Here is a 22,734-nt window from a genome sequence, read left to right as displayed (position 1 = left end):
AACAATACACTAAAAAAAAAAAGAAAGAAAGAAATCATAACCATAACAAGATCTAAGGTTTTTGTAGTCCTTACTATGTGCCAGACATTGCTCTAAATATAAAAGTAAATGCATAACATTTCTTTCAGTAGTAATTGTTATCTTCGAGTAATTTTGCAGACAAATTTAAGATCATCAGATAATAGGCACTTACATATTTATGAAATGAATAACTGTGAAATGAGACATCACCACTTACAACAATTACAGACAGTCCTGGGATGTACAGAGGTGTGAGACACAGTGTCTGTTCTTCAGGGGCTTATAATTCAAGTAAGATAACAAACTTGTCCATAGATGGGGTAAGAAAAAAAAAGACTCAGAGGGCATGTGCTAAGTGCCGAATGCGTGAGTCCAAGAGGAGAGCACTTATGAGGGCTGGACAAGCGTGCAGGGAGTAGGAAGGGCAGGGAAGTATGAAGAGCAGTGGTGAAGAGGGCAGGTGTGCAGGGCCCCAGCAGAGCCGGGGCGGGGGCCTTCAGGCAGTGGGAGACCAGGTGGAGGGCAGGACAGAGCACTCAGGCTAAGAAAGCTAAGAAGGGGGCGTTTTGTGTGAGGGGGATGCAATTAAGTATTATTTTAGGCAGGTTAGTCTGGCAGGGTTTGCAGAGAGGACTGGAACAGGGAGAAAAGAGAGGAAGGAAGGCCAGGGCAGTGAGGATGATGCTAGCTCTGGCCTGGGTCACACCAGGTGGGACAACCAACAGAGAGAGACTGCAGGAGCCCTTGATGTGCAGCTCTCCAGCCCACGATTTTTCTGACCGGAGCCCACGGACCTGACTCCCAACCTGCAACTCTCTGGATGAGGCTTTTCCCTTGATCAATGCTCCAAGAGCCCAAATCAGCGTGAGGCCCTGCTTCCTTCCCACCATGCTCTCTCTCCTGCTTTCACTCTTTCTTTGCAGTGATCTATTCACTTTCGGTGGGACTGCTTTGTGAGCTTTTAATATGTTATTCAGTTTCTCATTTAATAGGATGGTTAAACTACGAATGCTTTGTGAGTTTTCAACCACAGGGCTGGGGGTAGAAGGCTGAGGTTCCTTCCCTGCATTGTGTGTGTGTGTGTGTGTGTGTGTGTGTGTGTGTGTGGCGGGGCAGGGGGTGGTGGTGAATGGCATAACCGTTTAGGTCTTTTTGACTGTTGGGGATAGTGTTCAGTGTTTAGGAGCTCATCATCACATTCAGTATGTTGGGACTCTGATAAAGCTGCTTTGTGACCCACCATATGTCTAAGGTTCCCCACCTCTGCCTCCCTGAAGAGCTAGATACTCCAGGGCAAGGTTCTTCAAATTCTTCCGACCTTGTCCCATAGTAAGAAATACACTTGACAACTCAAGCCCACACATACATACATAGAATATATATATATATATGTATATATATATATATATATACAGTAAAACCTTGGATTGTGAGTGTTCTGCAAGACAAGCAAAGATTTCTAATAAATTTTAACTTGATAAATGAGTGAGGTCTTGCAGTATGAGTTAGTGCATGACGCTGAATGTCACATGATCACAACTGAGCCATTGGTTCTTGAAATTTGCTTTGACATACGTGTGCTTTGGACTACAAACATGTTTCCGGAATGAGTTATGCTCACAAACCAAGGCTTTACTGTGTATTACCCCCTCCACACACACACACATATACACACACAAATAAACACATGGACAAATCTCTCTCTCTCTCTCTCTCTATGTGTATATATATATGTATATGTATATGTATATATATAACAATATACATATATCTACACATATATAACTTAAACAGAAGCTTCAAGAAAAAATAAATAGCTTTACTATGTGTGATATACCCTGGTATTTTCTATTCTCTATTATTATTTTCCTTTAAAAAATCTGGTTACAAACAACTAAGCCAATATAGTAACCACTTAAAACGTGGTTGTTACATCCTTCCCCAGTCTGGGCACACTGTCCCACCTAAATCTTCATAAAGAGCCATAGAAAGGTCCAGAAGGCATGGTCTCCTGAGTGCCAAGGCCACCTTATCTTCTGTGACTGCCTATCTCCCTCATTTACAAAAGGTACCAGATTTATTCCCGGTGGGATGAAGAAAGGATGGGGGCCTTTTCACACTGGAGATGAAAGGGTATAAGCATCTGGTCTCAGGATGACTAAATGGGATTTGGACAACCCGTCGTATGTTCACAAAGGAAGAACTTACTGCTCCAGAGTCATCTGATTGCCACTGAATGGAAAGGAGGCTTCCTTTCTCTGTACCTTCCCAGTCACCTCTGTTTTAAGAGGACTCCAACCCCCATAGTCTCACCCCCACCCCCAGCTAGGGATAGAGCAGAACTGATTGGAAGGAGTCCTACATTGCTCCTAAATTCTAACTTCTGAGAATAGCCAACAGAATGTCTGGACTAGGGTGTCCTTTAGGGTGCCTTGTCTGTATTGCTAATAGGGTGATATGTTTTGTGAACACTGAGTGAATCACAGCTCGGAGTCAAGGCTATTTGTTGAAAAGAACCTAGTCTCTGACTTGTTTTCTTAAAAAAAAATCGTATACTCCACCTACTCACCTACTCAACCCCGCCCTAACCCAAGGTAGGGTATAAAGGGATGTTAATTTAAAGATCAGAATACCAGGACTGTACCCTCGTGGGGACAATCAGCTCTTACAGCCCGGGCTTCTTCCTCTCTGTTGTGACACTTCACATTATTTCAATCCATGCCCCAGTTGTAGAGCCATGTTGGCAAGGAGATTTTTCTAAAGGTTTTTCCTCATTGCTTAGGGCCAAAGATTTTGTCCTCTGACCTTTTGATTCCCGTTCTGCATCTAATCAATGTCAGGTCACCACAAGTAAAACTAAAATGAGGTTAAGTGGAAACGAAAAACAAAAGCGAAAACCCCAACGAGCAACAAAGCCCCAAGCCTGCCCAGCCAAGTTGTAAACGACTCACCATTTTGAAGTCGTACAATCACTGGGATAAGAGAATGTTTCTCGTTTACCTCCCCACTCACCGTCCCCACCCCACCCCCCTCCATTTGTTTGGTGCCTGATTTGTTTCTAGTAGCAGCAGGGAGGTCAGAGCAAGCCAAGAAAATGAATGGAATCAGCCTCCTGCCGGCCGCCTGGAGCGGGCGGGTGTTACGGATCAGCGTAAAGCCAGCTCCCTTTCCCGGGCCGGGCCGATGTAACTCACTGGAGTGGCAAATTACATCAGACCTACAGCTGTAACCCGACATTATGATTAATTTGATCAGTAATTTCTCCTGTTTTTCATTTTAATCGGTGTGACTATTCTACTGTGGCAGGTCTTTCAGATCTAATTAAGATAAATTTCCGAGTAAAAGACTTGGCAGACTTTCCGAGTCAAATCCGGGCATCAAGTGTGAGGACCTGAAGCCCCAGTCAATCACCTTCGGGGAGGGCCGGGCGCTGCACCCGGCAATCAGCCATTCACACTTAAGCAAATTCATAATCTCCGGCACTGCTTAGTCATTCTCTCGGAAACGTCCCAGGCAGAAAAGGCAAGAAAGGAAAACCCCGGACAATGTCATTTCTGCCCCTGTGCTCACACTTTGCTGATCTGTCCAAACTACACGAATGACCCTATAAGTGGACACTTTACAGAATCCCTGAGTGGGTGTTTCTAAAAAAATTTTTTTTAAATAAATACGTGCCTGTGTGTATATATAACCAATAAACACAACTATACATACACGCAAGTATGGAGCACACATACATGTAACTATGAAGATTAAATTTTTTTTTTTTTTAACGTTTGTTGTTGACAGAGTGTGAGCGGGGGGAGGGTTAGAGAGAGAGGGAGGCACAGAATCAGAAGCAGGCTCCAGGCTCTGAGCTGTCAGCACAGAGCCCGACGCGGGGCTCGAACTCACGGACCACGAGATCATGACCTGAGCAGAAGTTGGACTCTTAACTGACTGAGCCACCCAGGCGCCCCATGAAGATTTAAAGTCTACATCACAGCTTTTTTGTAGTGGGCAGAGCAAGCGATGGGCATCTCTCAGGACAACTGGCCTGAGTGCCACAAGATGGGGTTGAGAGAAAGCCCCGCCCCAGGAAGCAGGGGTATGAGCTGGGAAGCCGCCCCCCACCCCCCGACCACCAATAAGATTGTCCCCCTTCCCCCCACCGGCATACACACAGTCTGCATTCAGGGAGGCAATAAGAAGTCCCCTGGCTTGAGGCTGGGTGTGGGGGACTTACTTCTCCAGGGGCTCTGAATGTTGTACATGCAAAACAAGCATTACTGAGGTTGTCTATGACGCATCCAACAGTGAACTGGTCTACACAAAGACCCTGGCAAAGAGCTGGATTGTGCTCATTGACAGCACACGGTACCGACGGTGGGATGAATCCCACTATGCACTGCCCCTGGGCCGCAAGAAGGGGGCCAAGCTGACTCCCTAGGAGGAAGAGATTTTACAAGAAACGATCAAAGAAAATTCAGAAGAAATATGATGATAGGAAAAAGAATGCCCAAATCAGCATCTTATGGAGGTCCAGTCCCAGCAGGGCAAGCTGCTCCCATGCATGGCTTCAAGACCAGGCCAGCATGGCCAAGCAGATGGCTCCGTGCTAGGGGGCAAGGAGCTAGAGTTCTGAGGAAAATCAAAGCCAGAAAGGCAAACGAATCTTCCTCCCTCCTATCTTCAGTCATGGAATAAAGGTGTTCATTGTTCAAAAAAAAAAAAAAAAAAAAGTTACATAATACACATAGAGTCCAACCCTTTAATGCAAACACACATCCATCCACATATTGGACTTGGGTTGATGGGGGTTAAGACCTTATTTTCCCAATTTGTTTTCTTTTAGGTCAATCCATGATGGATTCTAAGCCTGGTGACTGATATGGGTACAAGTTCTGTTGGGTTTCTCCTGTCCTTTGAAGATGAAGATGTGAATGAGATTATTTTTTCCTAAAGCCTTATGATCATAAAGACCTGCCTGTCCAATTTGTTACAGGCAGACATTAGGCGAGTGTTAAGGATTTGCCTGGGTTACTGGGTCTACACACCCACTTACCTACGGGATACATGAAACAACATGCCAAGAACCTTAAAGGGGTGGATGTTCTTGAAGACATTTCTTGCATTTTATATAGAATACATTGCTTCACAATGATGGCACCGATCCCAATTATCACAAAGCAAATTCTCCATTCGAACAGGAATGGCCACTTTGGAAAGCAGATGTGACTGGAGAGAGGATGCTTGACATAAATGTCACTTTTTTTTTTTTTTTTTTGAGAGAGAGAGAGAGAGACACCATGCACTAAAGCAGGGGAGAAGGGGCCAGGGTGGGCGGGGGGGGGGGGGGGGTAGAAAGAGAGAGAAACAGAGAGAGAATCTTTTTTTAATTTTTTTTATTTTTTTAATGTTTATTTTTGAGAGACAGAGACAGAGCATGAGTGAAGAGGGGCAGAGAGAGAAGGAGACACAGAATCTGAAGCAGGCTCCAGGCTCTGAGCTGTGGGCACAGAGCCTGACGTGGGGATCGAACTCACAAGCCATGAGATTATGACCTGAGCTGAAGTCGGACACTTAACTGACTGAGCCACCCAGGTGCCCCAGAGAGAGAGAGAGAATCTTAAGCAGGCTCCACAGTCAGCGTGGAGCCCAATGTGGGGCTCAATCCCCCGACCCTGGGATTATGGCTTGAGCCAAAATCAAGAGTTGGATGCTCAAACAACTGAGCCACCCAGGTGCCTCTGCGAATGTCATTTTGTAGCAGCTCTCACACTTCTGATAAAGAGGGTAGAGGACTTCTACAAACCACACTAGGATCTTCCGGCAGGTAAAAAGAATGACATTCTAATTCTGTATGGACTCTACACTTGGAGGATGATTTTGCTACCGTTTTATGTGTATCTCGGCTTTTGCTCCTGAAAAAGCATCTTGAAATGATGGTGTAAGAGAAGACTCCCCCCGCCCCCACACACACAACGGAAGCAGACAGTGTCAACTGTGCTTCCATGGCTGTACAACAGACAATGGAAACGAGGAAGGTGTGATCTTCATAGTCACATAGCCAGGCGATGTTGGGCCTAAAACCTGGAATGACACTCCCTGACTTCTCTGATTTCTCAGTGGTCACAGACCATTCAATCTCTTTGAGTTTCAGTTGGGTACAAACAGTTCCATGAAACTGGTATATTTACCAAATAAAGAGAAGAATGTATGGCCACATCCTTCCCCGTAATTGCAGAGTTTCTGGTTCTTGAGCAATGATAAGACTGAAACTTAAATCGGGAGCTACAAGAAAGACCAGACAGGGGACAGTGAGAGTCTTTCTTCCAACTGTGCAATTTACCTCCGTTTTCATCTGCAAGGAAGAAATCGTTCCGTGATTTAAATGAGATCTCTTTAAACAGAGGAAAATCCCACAATGAAAAAAAGACTAAAAAGAGGCAGATTTAGCACAGTAGACAAGGTGTTATGGCAGATAGACCTTGGTTTGCATCGTGCCTCTTAGAGGTCCTTACCTGTAACTTTCTGACCCATGAAGTGAGAGCTATTGGGACATCTAAGGTTTGTTGAGCTTTGGACCATACCTGGAAGCTCATTAGAAATGCAGAATCTGGAGTCTGCTTTCTACCCCAGAACTCCTGAATTGGAGTGTAAATTTATCAAGATCCCAGGGGGCTTCATACGCAAATATAAGCTTGAGAAGCCCAGGTATAGACTGGATAAGACGCCATCTAGCATCAGACTGGGCATCTCATAAACTCTTATTTGCAGAGGGCGTTAAAAGATTATTTATTTTTCCTATTCTATGTTGAGTGTCAGAGGTGAATCACAAGGTGTGAGATTTTTCTGCAAATACTGGCTAATGACCCACCTTCAGAGTCTGGGAGAGGTTCCAGTGGATAACAAAGTACATTTATGGTTGTTTTCATTTCCTGGTGGGCTGTGAATCTGGGGAGGGGTAGGACAGAAGTCACACCAGCTCAATCTTTTTAGAAAGGAAGACCTAGTTTTATTATATCATAGAATAAAAGTTAGCACCACTCCTGCAACCAACACTGCATGTAAAAAGCGTTTTGTATAAATAAGAGGTAGGAATTTGCTCTTTTAGAAATGAATAATTGTGAGCCTATTTACAAGACAATAGGTAGTTATCCTCAACCCTGGCTCCACATTGGAATCACTTGGACAGCTTTAAAAAATGATGATAACCGTGACCCGCCCACTAGAGTCCAATCTGAATCTTTGGGTGGGACCTCGGCCTTGGGATTTAAAAAGAAACTCTGCAGGTAATCCCAAAGTGCAGTTGATGGTGAGAACCCTTGCCGTTGAGTTTGTAAATGTTCTCCTAAAAAAAGAACGCAAAGAGTTGATCAAAACGCAAAGAACTGAACAAAATGCAGTGTGGGCACGGCCGCAGCTGTTTGGAGAGGATGTGGCTTGGGTGAGCCAAGAAGAGGGCGGGAGGTCAGACAAGGCAGTGGGATAATGGGCCTCTGTGGCCCAGAAAATATTTGATTACATGGAGGCCTGCCTTTCTGGTATGAAGATACCTACTTTATCACTTAAGGATGTTCAGTAGCAATGAAAATGGTATGCAGATTGTGCCTTGAAGATGCTTAAAATGTATTCACTGAGATATTTATACTCAGGGAGCTTGGAAAATACCCCATTTTTGCTTTCTGCCTCTAATAACTGTCTGCCTTGTCCAGGTTGTTTCCAAGGACCATTTGGTTTTAGCTCAAGATTGGTCAAATTCTTTCCATGGGGTGCAGAATGCCGGACGTGGTAATTACTGTAGGGACTGTTAATTTTTAGAACCTCCGACATACAAGATTATTTCCCCCTGATTTACAACATACAAGTTTCCAAGACAACCAAACTCAGGGGAGTTTTCCTTGGGGGAAATGAGAGGGTTTCTCTGAAATCTTCTCCTCTCTGAACCCTTCAGTGTTGCTTTGTTCTCTTTAAATGCCACATTCATAACCTCACAATGCAATGACACAGAGCTCAACTCGGGAAAGAGCGGCCAGCCTCAGGGAGGCTATGGAGCCCAGCTGAGAAAAGAAGGAGATCCCTGACTTTACTTCTCTTTTATGACAGTGAAGTATCTTCTGGTGTAGAAAACTAAGTGGTGGCTGGCGCCAGGCTGATCCCAGTCAAACGACAGTTCAGACGAAATGTGTTGGGCTGGAAAGTTGCATTGATCAGAGCCCAACTGGGCCTTCAAATGACAGCTGCTAGTTCCTAGAAGAGAGCTGTCAGCATCTACCTGCAGGGCACTCCCCCACCACTGTGGGGTTCATCCGTGGCCTCACAGGCATCCCCACTGAGTGGCCAAGGACTCGGAATTGTCCTTTCAGTGGACAGCCACTCCAAAGAGCACCTGAAGCTTTGCCATGTGGATTCCTCTTACACACGAAAGAAAATCCTCTGGAGCTGCCATTCTCAACATGGCGCCTTTCTCTGTCTTGTCTCTGTACTGAAGCCAGAATACCCAATTTGGTTCTCGACAGTGGAGGATGAAGGAGAAAGAAAACACCAGTGCCTCTGAGGTATGCTCACTCTCTCTCTCTTTAAAATAGGAAATGAGAAAAGAGCCGGGGGAAACAAACCATAAGAGATTCTTAAAGATAGAGAACAAAATGAGGGTTGATGGAGGGAGGTGGGTGGGGGATGGGCTAGATGGGTGATGGGTGTTAAGGAGGGCATTTGCCATGATGAGCACTGGGTGTTGTATGTAAGTGACGAATCACTGAATTCTACTCTTGAAACCAATATTGCACTGTATGTCAACTAGCTAGAATTTAAAAAAAAAATTGAGGGGCGCCTGGGTGGCTCACTTGGTTAAAGCATCTGACTTCGGCTCAGGTCATGATCTTATGGTTCATGAGTTCGAGCCCCGTGTCAGGCTCTGTGCTGACAGCTTTGGATTCTATGTCTTTTTTTTTTTTTTTATTTTTTTTATTTTTTTTTTTTTCAACGTTTATTTATTTTTGGGACAGAGAGAGACAGAGCATGAACGGGGGAAGGGCAGAGAGAGAGGGAGACACAGAATCGGAAACAGGCTCCAGGCTCTGAGCCATCAGCCCAGAGCCCGACGCGGGGCTCGAACTCACGGACCGCGAGATCATGACCTGGCTGAAGTCGGACGCTTAACCGACTGCACCACCCAGGCGCCCCGGATTCTATGTCTTTCTAACCCTCCCCCACTCCTGCTCTGTGTCTCTCTGTCTCTCAAAAATAAATAATAAACATTAAAATAAACAAACAAATAACAATTTGAAAAGAAGAAAGAAAGAAAGAAAAAGAAAGAAAGAAAGAAAGAAAGAAAGAAAGAAAGAAAGAAAGAAAGAAAGAGAAAGGAAGAAAGGAAGAAAGAAAGGGAGAGAGTGAGCCAGGATGGGAGCATTACTACTGACAGAATGTCCCACAGACAGAGAGTTTCGGAATCTGGTGCTCTAGAGGCCTTACACCCGGCTTGCCATACAGATTTCAGACTGGCTTCACCTGTTTGGATTCCAACCACTCTTTTTTTTTTTTTTTTTTTTTAATTTTTTTTTTTCAACGTTTATTTATTTTTGGGACAGAGAGAGACAGAGCATGAACGGGGGAGGGGCAGAGAGAGAGGGAGACACAGAATCGGAAACAGGCTCCAGGCTCTGAGCCATCAGCCCAGAGCCTGACGCGGGGCTTGAACTCACGGACCGTGAGATCTTGACCTGGTTGAAGTCGGACGCTTAACCGACTGCGCCACCCAGGCGCCCCTGGATTCCAACCACTCTTAAAATGCAGAGGCTGAGAAGGAAGTCGTCAGGGTATTGACCACTGGAAACTTCTCAGTCAAGAGCCAGGAGGGCGGGAGTGTGGTGAGGAGGGTGCATGCCCTCTCTGTCCTGTTGATTCCGTGGTGTTGCCTGGGGCCATGGGGGCCAGTGGTACCCTGTCACTTCTCTGTGCCCTGGTACGGGGAGGCACAGTTCCAGATGCAGTGATGTGTGAACAGGAGAAAGAATGGGCAGTGAAGAAGACGAAGAGGGGAGGCCCAGCTAAAGGAGAAGCCCCCCAAGACCTCAGCCGCCATGAGGGGCAAGCCAGCCAGACCTTCCCTTCATTTTTGGACCCAGGTGGTTTTTCTCATTGCCAACTGTAAGGACCATCCTTGCTTTCAGCTTTCCCTGCTCTTGCTTTGCTTTTGAGTGTTTTCTCCCCTCTTTCCCCATTTTTCTGTAATTTCTTTTCTCTACCGTCCAGTCCATGGGATTTGGTCTGTGGATTTTTGCAAGATGTTCCTTGCATAAGGAAATGCAAGGTTAATTTAGTTGTGCGGACACTGTATTAAGTTAGAGAAGGGAGCCATAGAGCAGTGGTTGCTGAGGGATTTTCCATGGGATATTAATTTGTGTTATATGAAAAAAAAAAGGTTCAGTGGTTATGTAAGTTTGAGAATTTCTTGGTTACATAATGTTGACTAGACATCTCTACTGTGGGATGTATTTTAACTTTCAGTGTCCTGCTATTCATTGAGAAGTATTTAGGACTGGCATACGGTATGGTCCCTATCTATCTATCTATCTATCTGACCTACCATGAAATCTATTTTCAATGCAATTTCTTTGGCCTGGTGTTTTATGAAAGGCACTTCGGGAAATGTTGCCTTCAAAAATGCTGGCAGTCAAATAAGGAAATGAGAATATATAGCTCACCAACGACCCAAACGAACATTGCAGAGGCAGAACAATATAAACGGAGAATGCTCTGAAGTCTGACAGTAATGGTGAGGAAGTTCCTTCAGCTTTCTGACAGTCTCTTTGCCCTGCATTTGAACGAAGATAATTTTTGCCTCTTCTGGGCTATTGTGAGGAGGAAATGAGAGGCTGAAGTACTCAGAGAGTATAAGATACACGGATACAGTCGATAAATGATAATGGTCATTCCATGAGACCAAAGCATGAAATCATGTCTCTAAAATGCACTTTGTAAATTTCCAAACATACTGCATATATTGGTCACATACTATCAGGAGTCTTTCTTGAGTGTTGTGTATGTGTTGTGGGTTATGTTATTGTACATACATAGCTCTTTCTTTCTGTGTAATCTAAACCACCTTATTTGTATTATTTCATAAATAGAATGTGGAGCCGGAAAAGACTTTAAGATCATCTAATACAAATTTTTCATATAGTAAGTGACACAACTGAGTCCCAGAGATTAGGTGATTGTGCAAGGTCACGCAGCCAGTTAGTGGCAGAACCGGGATCACCAAGATTCTTCCTGTTCACCCACACACTGAAACCCACAACTTCGGGAATTTAGAAGGAAAAAAAAAAAGTTTTGTTTCTTAATAACATTGATGGAGAATCTGAGGTTCTGCGGGTTGAAGTGAGAATTCTTTAAGATTCCACAAGCACTTTGCTACAGTTCTCTTTCTTCCTGCTCCCCTGCATGCAGGCTTGCCCTTGTTGCAGGTGTCCCCACTTCCCTCTGCTGTGTCCCCCTCCTCAGAAATCCCCCTCACCTCTCTGACTCAACTCTGCAAAACTTGTGTGTAATTATGAGCCTCATTCTAGCTTCTATGGCTTTTTCCGTAGAGTGCAGTGTGCAATGTTATTGTGTACATGTGCACTTTTATATTCCCGTGACTATTTGCTTTCTGTTCAACTTTGAGTGGGTCTGTTGGGTCTCCTGTTTCCCTTGGATGATAATGTCTGTAGTCAAAAAAGGAAGAAAGGCAGGCAGGATTCTGGTATTTTTTTAGTGCCAGCTAACTGTCAGGAAGTGAATTAGATCCTCTCATGGAAACCATCACATTTAGTCCCCATATCATCCCTCCAGCCAATGAGGAAATCGATGGGCTGACCTCACCCAAGTGCTCAGCAGAGCCAGCATTCATTCAAGTTCAAGTCTGTTTGCTTCTAAAGACCATGCTCTCTCTATGGCCCCACATTGCTCTGCAGACCTTTCCTGGGGCTACCATGCACACCACAGGTGCTTGATAAATGTTTGCAGATAATGACAGAAGTGCTTTCTTTACAACCCGGAGAACCTTCACTTGCAGGTCTATCCTGTGGAAGTCAATTTAAAAGCCCGTGGAAAATGTATCCCAAACCTGTGGGAGATGAATTGGGGCTAAAATATGAGGAATAACGCTTGATCATGCAAGCCCAAGAATACTGCATTCACACAAATACCAGCTGTTATTTTGCTCATTCAGAGCGAAGTGCCAGCCGGCACATTCGGCACGTCTCAAATTGCCACTAAAGCCTGCATCTATGCACATGGAGGCAAAATTCTTTCAGAACTATTCTGAACTAGACTTTGAGATTCGCTTATGAGCCACATCCGACAGAAGGTGATGCGACTGGACCTTGTGTGTGCCTCCAGTCTCACTGCTGAGCGCAGGGCAGACAAGCCTCAGATCCACCCACTGTCATGATCGGAGAGGCGCTGCTTTCCTTGGGGGGAGTTATGGCTTGCCACGTTCAAATGCAGCAATAATCTCTCCACCCCCCTTCGAGTCTGGCACCCTTCCTATCTGTCGCTACTTGACGTGAGCTTCCATAGTCAGTGGGGTGAACACGCTGCCTGCTTTGTTAAGCCCTTTTCTACATGATTTGACTAATCTACCCAGCAGTAACAGAAATGGTAAATCTAGACAATGACAAAGAAGCACCGCAGTATATAAGTATATTCTTGGTAAACTAATTTTCCCCCTGCCACTCTCAAAGCAATATAAACTTTGTTGTTCCTCCCGGATCTCGTATGCTTGTAATAAATTCTTTGAAATGTCAGTAATGTTGAACTGAGGTTTTTTTTTTTTTTTTTTTTTTTTTTTTTAAGGAGATTTTCTTTCTTTCATAAAAGGAAAAATTGTCCCTTGCAGAGAATGTGGATAAGTATGTTTTGTTTATTTTATTCAGTGCTGAGTACGGTGGGGTAAAGGGACTCCCATTTCCCACCCAAACTCTTGCTGAATATGGATGAATGATGCATGGAACCCTCAATTTAGCAGACAATGGGATACACAGAAATAAATTCGTACTGTTTCATATCTGCGGCATAATCAACAGCTGCTTAACATACTTATAACACACAAAGCCTTTCCGTCAGTATGTTGTATTTAATCTCCATGATAATTCTCTGGGTTTAGATGGGTTTTGTCCTCCATAATAATTAATTTTCTTTCGGTTCTTTAGCCTGAGAGGAAGTCTTATGCACAACTGTGTGGACTCTTCCCATTTTTGAAAGGTCCTCACAGCCTGAGTTGCTCTAGGAGGATGCTGCCTACACCGTGATATTTCCACCATTTTTACCAAACTTACTGGATTTCATAAAACCATAAATCAGTTGGGTGAAAAATGTCAGCCAAACCAATTATTGACTGTCAACACTTTTCAATTCAATCACAATGATCGGTTTATTAGATCCATGCATACGCAGTTTGGTAAGCCCCAATCCACTGTAAAACACACGCTTGCTTTTGGATTGTGCAAAATTTGATGCCATTTTCAAGTTCAACTAGAAAACGGCATCCAAGACCTGAATGGAATTTACAGCGGACAGAATGCCACCAGCCTTGGAAAATATCTGCCAGCTCAACCCAAACGATGAGGGTTAAAGTTGAGGGATGTGAGACACGCAGCTCAGGCACAACATTTAAGGATTTGCTTCAAAACACAGTAATCAAGATGAATAACGTGATATTAAGAATTTTTTTAACTTATTTTTTTTTGACTTGTTTATTTTTGAGAGAGAGACAGAGACACAGTGTGAGTGGGGGAGGGGCAGAGAGGGAAGCCAACACCGAATCTGAATCAGGCTCCAGGCTTGGAGTGGCAGCACAGAGCCTGACACAGGGCTCGAACTCATGAACTGCGAGATCATGACCCGAGCTGAGGTTGAGGTTGGATGCTTAACTGACTGAGCCACCCAGGAGCCCCTAATGTGATATTTTAAAAGAATCAAAACGAATGTGAAAAATTCATGATCCACAAAATCAGCATTACTGACTTTTTCCTCTTGCCTCAGACTCCAATACGACTCGAGACTGTTACTGATCCTGTATCTAAAAAATTGATGTTCAGTTCATCTTGGATTTGGGCATTCGTTTTGATTTTTTGAAACACTGCACTAAAATATTATCTATCTTGACAATTGCCTTTTGGGGGGCAGCTTGAATCTTGCATCTGAGTGCCTCCCTTGCCTCACCCTAGTCTTGGTCCAGGTTAGGAGAATTCTACAGTGATTCAGCCCCGTGTAGGCGCGAAGATGTCTGAGTTCTTTTAGAATCACCAAGGCCACAAAGGGATTATGAGGTGAATGTGCCTGCAAAGGGTAGCAGAATATGCCACCCCCAAACGTGTCACTTCGGCATGAGGATTATTTCAAGCCGAAGGCAACTAAAAACAGGTAGATATAAGAAAAGCTCTCTGACATTCCCTATTTGCCAAAAGCAGGGCATAAATGTGTAAAGACGTGCCCCGCCCCTCCCTCTCTACCGGGAAGGATGGCAGTTGATGACTGGGAACAACCGGAGAGCCTTTTCAGCAATCGAGGAATCTGTATAACAGATCTTGCTGAAACCAGCCCATACCGCTGGGCAATTCCTCACATATTTGCTTTCTCACAACTTGCCATCCCTGGAACTTCCATGTCCTTCTCCTTTGTCTTGTCCCTTCTCTATGAATGTGTTGTTCTTTTGTGAAAACGCTACCCACTGCTATGTAAACCCTAGTTCTAACCACCCCCTTTGAGTTGCACATCACTGAGTGCTCCCAAGGGTGACGCCCATGCTAATAAGCTCCTGTTTGGTTTTCTCCTGTGAGTCTGTCGTTTGTGAGTCTAGTTTATGGGCCCAGCCTGAGAACCTGGGATGAGCAGAGAGGACAAAGATTGTTTTTGTCTCCTGCACCAGCATGGGTCACCCAACCCAGTTTCAGAGGTTTGTGATATAAAACTGCAAATAGAATAGAAGAAGGAGCTCGAGAGAGTGTCTAATTTTACCCCCTCGCTTTATAGATGAAAAAACTTAGCCTTACAAAGTTTTAACTCATTCCAGGTTAAATGAAGACTAACTGCTGGAGAGAAAGGAGGTTGGCCCAGGGCGCTGAGCCCCTCTCCCTCCCTCCTTCCCTCCCTCCCTCCCTCTTCCTTCCTTCCTTCCTTCCTTCCTTCCTTCCTTCCTTCCTTCCTTCCTTCCTTCCTTCCTTCTTTCCTCCCTCCCTCCCTCCCTTCCTTCCTTTCTTTCTTTCTTTCTTTCTTTCTTTCTTTCTTTCTTTCTTTCTTTCTTTCTTTCTTCTTCCTTCCTTCCTTCCTTTTTCTTCCTTCCTTCCTTCTTTTCTTTTTTTCTTTTTTCTTTCTTTCTTTCTCTTCCTTCCTTTCTTCCTTTCTTTTTTGAAGTTTTTATTTTAATTCCAGTTAGTTAACATGCAGTGTTACATTGAGCCTTTCTATAGGAAGAAGCCATTGGAGATCAATTTGCTTTCAAAGGATGAAAGTCATGTGCCTCTAACTGCTTCTCAAGGGGTTGGGCTCTTTGGTGATAATATACCACCCTCTATCACTCACACACTTTGGAACTTAGTGTTGAAAGTTTTGTGGGAAAACGTCCCACATGAGAAGATCAGAAGGCTGTGTCTACTGCATAGCAGAGGTGGAATGGATGCAGTTTTACTCCTGGGTGCCTGAGTGGTAACAAGACCTTTCCCTTAGCAAATGCATGTGGTCGAGAGCAATTTTATACTATCTCTCGAGCAACTTCACCTCTGAGGAGGTGACCATGCCCCTCATTCCTCAACAAGCATAGATAACTTTCCCTCCCCTAACTGCTTCCATGGATTTCTCTCTCCCTCTGTTATTTATTAAAATGTGCAATACAACAAGAAAGGGAAAAGATTATCCTGCCTCCTGCCATGCAAGACGACATGCAGAAGGCCAAGGTTAAATGCAGCATTTGGTTTCGTAAGCTCCTCTAATGCATAGGTGTGGAAAAGCAATCTGGGACCACCGTTTACAGCGGTGACTCTCTGAGGATAAAAACTTGACTTTAATTTGGACTCTCTGGCTAAGATAAAATCTGCTTCTGCTATCATTATCCCACTTATGTGTGTCCCCACTTTCTTTCCACTCTGCCACCCAGCTGAGTGGGAAGAAATTAACCTGACCTTGAAGAATACTCACAGAATCTTCAGGACCACCGAGTTTTCAATAGCCAATACTATTCTACAGGCCTGCCAACATTTCCATAGACTCCCAGGCCTGAAAAGGATCTTAAAAATTATATAGACCACACATTTAACAGACAAGGAAAACGAAGTCCAAAGAGCTAATGTGACTTGTCCAAAGTTGTCAGCTAGTTGGAGGAGGGTCAGAACGAGAGTAAGACCTCAAACCCTGGAGCCCCCCTATTCCCATGGCACTGTGACGAGGCTCCAACCATATCCAGCTTATCTCCAGATCACTGACGAAAGGGCATGCGCGCATCAGGGCTTTTACACAACGTTTAGAATTTCCCTAGTGCAAATACAGACTCCCAAGGAACGGTCTCCAGAAAAGCCATCTCAAAGGTCACAGAAAGGAGGTATTCACCATTCTTATGCTTACAGGGTCTTTATCCAGATCAAAATTATATGTTGAAATTAAAACCGTACATTGTTTTTTCTACCTAGGAATGATGAGACCCTATATTTTCCTCCCCAAAGTTGCTTCCATTTATGTTTCTGATCTGCTCCTGCCCAACCCATTCTGTATGTCTAGTTTCAGCTTCTGGCACAGCCTGGGGCCAATGGGTTAGGGCAAAGGTAAGAAGTATGGATTGATATTTATCCTGGAACCTAAGGATTAAATTCAACTCATAGGTGTGTTTTGTAAACCCAAGTCTGCTTTTCTTATTTATCCTGAGAAGTATAAATTCTCTCCTCATCCTTCCTGAGAATGAATTTGTGGGTGGGTAGCTCTCGAGTGCCCATGGAGATTCCAAAGACAGCCCTCCAGGGGCCAGCTCTGGTGCCCACGCTAGACACCCAGCTCCCCTATAACCCTGAGCAACCAAAAATTAGTACTCTGAAGTGATAATACTCTAGACTCCTATCTGTCTTGAAGCAACAACAGACTGGTTTTGTAAATGCAGTCAATTTCATGGAATCGAGTAAAAGGGTGGAAAACTCATATTGCAATAGTAGAGCAAAACTCGACCAGAACTATTTGGAGAGTTTCAGTCTAGAGTGATACAGCCTGCCAGCTCTCTTCGCTTTTTTTTTTTTTTTTTAATTTTCATCTCGAGAAATGACCTCACCCAACTAGACTGACACAAGCCACTTACATTTATTATATTTTTCTGAAGACGTGACAGCCTCTGTACACTTGTAGAAATAATTATTATTCTTCAAAGTTGTTTTTTAAACCTTCTGAATTCCTGGTTTTCCCTGACAACCTAAGTTGCCTAGTTCTAAACTGCTCTCTCGCAAGCAGAGTTTGAACAATGTAAAAGGACAAAGCCCACATAAAACAAAGAATTGTAAAATAGAATTTAAAATGTCATATCTGATTTTAGTTGATCTTTGTTCTTTTAATCATCTTCAGACAAAAACACTTTACTCTGGTGCATAAAGATCATTACCTTTGAGAGTTAAATATCTTTGCAGGTCCTCTTAAAGTTTTCTTTTTAAAAAGTTCAAACATTTCATGTTCCACAAACTCAAAAACCCCTCAGTTAGTGTAGAAAGAAAACAGTATTTCAAAACCATGGAATTCTTCATTTTCTTTACACATGCCTATAGTAAAGGGAAAAAAAAACCTTTTTCTTCTTAAAAATTAGTTCTCTATCTACTCGGCAATATTTTAAAATGTTTTACTATATCATTCCTTCAGTGGTCATGCATTAGATCCACAGAAGTTAAGAGTATTACCTTACCAATGTATTTGTTAAGTTTATGAGTTAAAACCCCGATAGGAAAGGGGCGCCTGGGTGGCTCAGTTGGTTGAGCCTCTGACTTCGGCTTAGGTCATGATCTCACAGCTGGTGAGTTTGAGCCCCGTGTTGGGCTCTGTGCTGACAGCTTGGAGCCTGGAGCCTGCTTCGGATTCTGTGTCTCCCTCTTGCTCTGTCCCTAACCCACACGCATTCTGTCTCCATCTCTCTCAAAAATAAATACACATTAAAAAAAATGTTTTTAAACCCTAATAGCAAAAAAGAATATTCTCTCAAGGCTGTAAAGAAAGAAATGTGACTCTCAGCCTTCATTTCTTGCAAAAACAACACAAAACGCAACAGGTCCCCTGGATTTTCATAGGAAACCATTGAATGACTTCTGGAAGTTCTCCTGTTGGAATTTATTTCCATGAGGCTGATCGGTCACCTCATCCACAAGTCCTATCAACAGCCATTCAAAGGATTGTCTACATCTGACTTTCAGTGGCCAATAGAGATTTATAAGATATTGACACTGTTCAGAAAAGACTGATGTCCACAGAGCTTAAAGTGTCGCTCCACTGTAAGGAACACTGGACTGGATACAACAACTGGGGACTGAGCTAAGTAACTTCATCCCTCAGAGCCGCACAAGTTCTTTTCGTTGGTAATTTCTCCTATTTGGGTGCCTCACATAGAGGAAGTGTTTAATCATATGGTGTGTAGGTCCATCTAATTTAACTGCTCCTAAAAAGCATTAAACTCATTCTCTGGAATAATAGAGTTGAATTCCAAATGCTAAAAACATTAGGATGGCTGCAATCATGCATCTTGTAAGTTTGATTGTACCTATTTTCTCCGTAGGTGCCAAGTGCACACTTTAGATTTTTATAGCCTGCGTTCATGGCAGTCCCAGGTCAAAGGCATTATGTTGTCTCGCACTTGTAAGATTTAAAAAAAAAATACACATTCAAACCCGACTCAAAAGAACGTTCACCTTCCAAGCAACAATGACCCAAGTGCCGGGGAAAACACAATTACTCATCTTACCCAAATGGTTTCATTTCCAGGAAAACTTGGGGCCACCATTGAGAATTCAAGTTCATAGCAACAAAGTTAGGGGACAACAAACAAAATCAGTTCTCAAATGCTAACTCTAAATCCACTGGTCTCTCTGTGTGTCAAGCTAGTGTGGCTTTGCATACTTTGCTGTTGAGGACCTGGGGACTCATGGCTATTGTTGTCCTCAGGTAGGGAGGGCCGCCTGCCCCAGAATCAAGGAGGGGGTTGAGTTGGCATTTGAAATGAGTGTATGGGCTGCTCACTTTGTTGGACTTTGTCACTGTATCACCAATGCACTAAATCATCTGTCATCTCACTGGGGAAAACATCACTGTGTAAGTCAAAACCTGGGCTATTAATTTCTGGATCTGAGGTGTTGACACCACAGTCATTATATTCTGAAGCTAATTTATTTTAGAGGCATCTAAGTTAAGAATGGCTTTCTGAACTTTAAAGTTCTGTATTCCTGAATGATGGTCGATTAAGGATAAGCTCTGGTAGTTAGCCTGAATATCTATTTTTGATGCCCTGGGCCTCAAGGTAAAAAAGTCAATGTATAGAAGCTTTATTATTTTATAAAGATGCAGATTTGTTGAGGCTGTTTGCATAATTTTAGAGAAATTGTTAGTCCGTGGTTGGAATGGTTGGAATCTGGGACACAGACCAGGGGCTGAATTTCTTTACCCTCCTAACCCCAGAGAGTCTTTAGAAAAATAGAAACAAAAGAGCACAAAGTACTTAAGGTAAGACACTGTTGTATTCATAATATAGAGAAATAACCACCATGCCTCATGGACAGGAGATGCAGTTCTCCACGGGGCTACAAAACTGTGTTGGTAATAATTTTAATTGGATGCTATCTTTGCTGCCTTCAGAAAGTATCATAAAATGGAATTATTACAGGCTACAAGTGCACTTACAGTGCCGGCCTCTCACAGGAGGAAACAGAACACATTTATCCATTGGAGGGCAACATCAATGGGCTTCTATTTGTTTCCTTTACATGCATCCCCAGCCGCCTGCTATTTGCTTCCTCTTCCCTACGTCTAGGAGATCAATTCGAATTAGGTGCTGCAGACCTGGGTGCTAAGTCTGACCGGCCCTCGGCCTGGGGGGGGGGGGGGGGCGGCGGGGAGACGGCGCGACCCCGAGGACAGGTCCCCCAGAGCTCACGGGGCGGGGCGGGGAGCATACCTGCAGAGGATTGGGTGGCGTGAGCGGCGACGGAAGGCCATGTCCCGGAGACTGGCTGGCTTTCTGAGGGGGGCTCGCGCTCTGCTGAGTCGGAGACGGTTGGTTCTGGCTCGGGGGGTGGGGGTGGGGCTGAGGCTGCTGCTGGGGCTGAGCTGGCGGAGCCGGCGGCTGCTGGGAGGCGGGAGGCGGCTGCTGGGGCGGGGCGGGCTGGGGCTGCGGCTGCGGGGGCTGCGGGGGCGCCTGCGGACCGGGCGGCGGGTGCTGGCCGGCGGGCGGCGGCGGCGGCGGCGGCTGGAGCTGCTGGAGCTGCTGGAGCTGCTGGAGCTGGGAGTTCAGGGATGAGGTAGCTACAAGGAGAGAAAGGGAACGTGCAGGTGAAATACACTCGGCCGCGTCCCGCTGTGTCCCCGACCGCTTGCTCCGCGCGAGCTCGGAGTTTGCTCTCTCGCCCTCATCGCTCCGGTGCGGACCGGGGTTGTGGGGCGCCGGGAGGGAAGAGTCACTTCCTAGGGGAATTGTAAACTTTGGGGAGGACCAGCGGGTCACCCGTCCGGGGTTACTTTGCAGGGTACCGTGCAGTGCGAGCCGACGGTTTCCCTGCCTTCTCTCGCTCTTCCTTCCCGCACTGGCTTGGGAAAGACACTCAACGCTTTCAAGAGTTGCTTTCGACTATAAAAGTTCAACCCGTTTACTTCTTTCGGCAAATGCTCAACCCAACGGAAACTAAGTTGTTTGTCACCTCCTTTTGATCAGCAGTGCCGTCGGTGGTGTCGTTGGCACCCGCTACTTCAGACATGTTAGTTTCAAGTTTGTACAGTTTTGGGTTTTTTTAAAATTTCAAGATGGTACATGCTTCTCAGCTTTGCAGAGATAAAAGCCTGAGTGGGAATATTTTGCCTGCTGATCAAACAGACAGGGCTCCCTTACCCCCACCCCCAAACTGGAAGGCTTAGAGAGCAGGCTACTGTGAACTCTGCAGTGGTTACTGGACACATTATCACCTCAAAACCAGGCCAGGGACTGAGAGAATGATATCATCTTTTCAAGATTCCCTTGTTCTTTGAAAAGTAGGAGTTGGTGGGCCCAGCTTCTTAAGACTGAGCGCAGTAAATTTGTTCTCATATGCCCATCTGGCTCTGAACGATTTCTGCAGGAGGAAGACAGGTTGGCCAAAGAATGATCTAGAGAAAATTACTGCGACAAGTTCACCTCCTTCTTTGCCTGAATCTCAGTCTAAAAGCTTTCCAACTAGCCTACAAATAAATATAAGGGTCGATGTTGAACCCATTGGCCTTGGCTGCAATGTCTTCCTGCTTCTCCCCTACCTAGAATTAGTCAAGATTTTCAACATTAATAACTCCTCTTTGTATGCTAACTAGTTTGGATATAAATTTAAAAAATAGAATTAAAATAAATAAATAAATAAAAACTCCTCTTTGTCACATTAAACTAGTTCCTATTTTTAAAGAAATGCTCCTTAAAAAAAAAAAATCTTGTGGTTCCATAAAGTGCTGTATTGCACACCTGCCTTCACACAACAAATATGTTCTTGGGAAGTCTGTGTACATTGATTCGTATGTTGAGGACACCTAGAGAACTTTGTAAGAAAACCAAGCAATGACTATTTTTGTAAATTTCAGAGTCATTTCGTTAGGCTTACTGAACATCAGCTAGGCACAAGTACTGTGCCAATGTGTAGGACTCAAGGAGCCAATCCTGCCTTCACGGAGTTCATCATCTATTTATTGGAGATCAGATTAACTCATAGGAAACAATCAGGTTTAGGGGTAATTTTACAGAGTCCTGCTAATGGTAGACCAAAATGACCCAGAGAATCAGGACAGGGAGTTTTCTTTGGGTTAGAGAGGCCAGGACAGTGTTCACAGAGGGTGCCGAAGGAGAGTGAGGAGGGTTCAAGAGAGTGAGGGTCATTCCTCGAAAGGAAGGAAGAGAGGATATTACAGAATGTGAGAAGCGCCCAGATGACACCGCCTGGCTTAGGTGATATTTCTGTAGGACAACGTGGAGAATGGACTGCCGGTACACAGGCTCTGGGAAGTTTGGGATGACTTTAGAGCTCAGAGAGGGTGGAGAGCCTATCTTTTGAAAGTGATGGAAAGACAGATCACTCCCAATTAGCCTCCAGTGTAAGTCAGATTTTAAATATATAATCGGGGGCGCCTGGGTGGCTCGTCGGTTAAGCGTCGACTTCGGCTCAGGTCATGATCTCACAGTCTGTGGGTTCGAGCCCCACATCGGGCTCTGTGCTGACAGCTCAGAGCCTGGAGCCTGCTTCCGATTCTGTGTCTCCCTCTCTCTCTGGCCCTCCCTTGCTCATGTTCTGTCTCTCTCTGTCACAAAAATAAATAAAAACATTAAAAAAAATTAAAAAAAATATATAATCGGATTTGTTTATTTTTATTTCTCTTTTTAAAATCAGGTTTGTTTAAAGCCAGGCACACACGTATTGGTGAAATGGTAGTTTGACAGCTCCCAGGGGCACCAAATACCAATCTGTGCTCTCAGACACCACGTAGAGCTTCCACATTGGACCAGTTGGGATG

The 22,734-nt window shown here is 44.5% G+C and overlaps 1 protein-coding gene and 1 pseudogene across 3 annotated transcripts in view; one reads left to right on the top strand and one right to left on the bottom strand.

Moving 5' to 3' along the window:
* Window positions 1-22,734, bottom strand: part of POU6F2 (POU class 6 homeobox 2) — a 494,159-nt gene that overhangs the window by 104,129 nt on the left and 367,296 nt on the right. For all 3 annotated transcript variants that reach the window (XM_086697003.1, XM_086697004.1, XM_086697002.1), the window contains exon 5: window positions 20,171-20,517. In XM_086697003.1, coding sequence (XP_086553129.1) covers window positions 20,171-20,517 — 347 coding nt within the window. The remainder of the gene's footprint in view (window positions 1-20,170; window positions 20,518-22,734) is intronic.
* LOC147583346 (small ribosomal subunit protein eS8 pseudogene) lies at window positions 4,033-4,707 on the top strand (annotated as a pseudogene).

Source organism: Puma concolor, chromosome A2 (genome assembly GCF_028749965.1).
Source record: "Puma concolor isolate L17-30 chromosome A2, mPumCon1.1.hap2, whole genome shotgun sequence".
Classification (NCBI taxonomy): domain Eukaryota; kingdom Metazoa; phylum Chordata; class Mammalia; order Carnivora; family Felidae; genus Puma; species Puma concolor.
The sequence above is the reverse complement of the archived record's forward strand: the minus strand, read 5'-3'. Positions and strand labels throughout refer to the sequence as shown.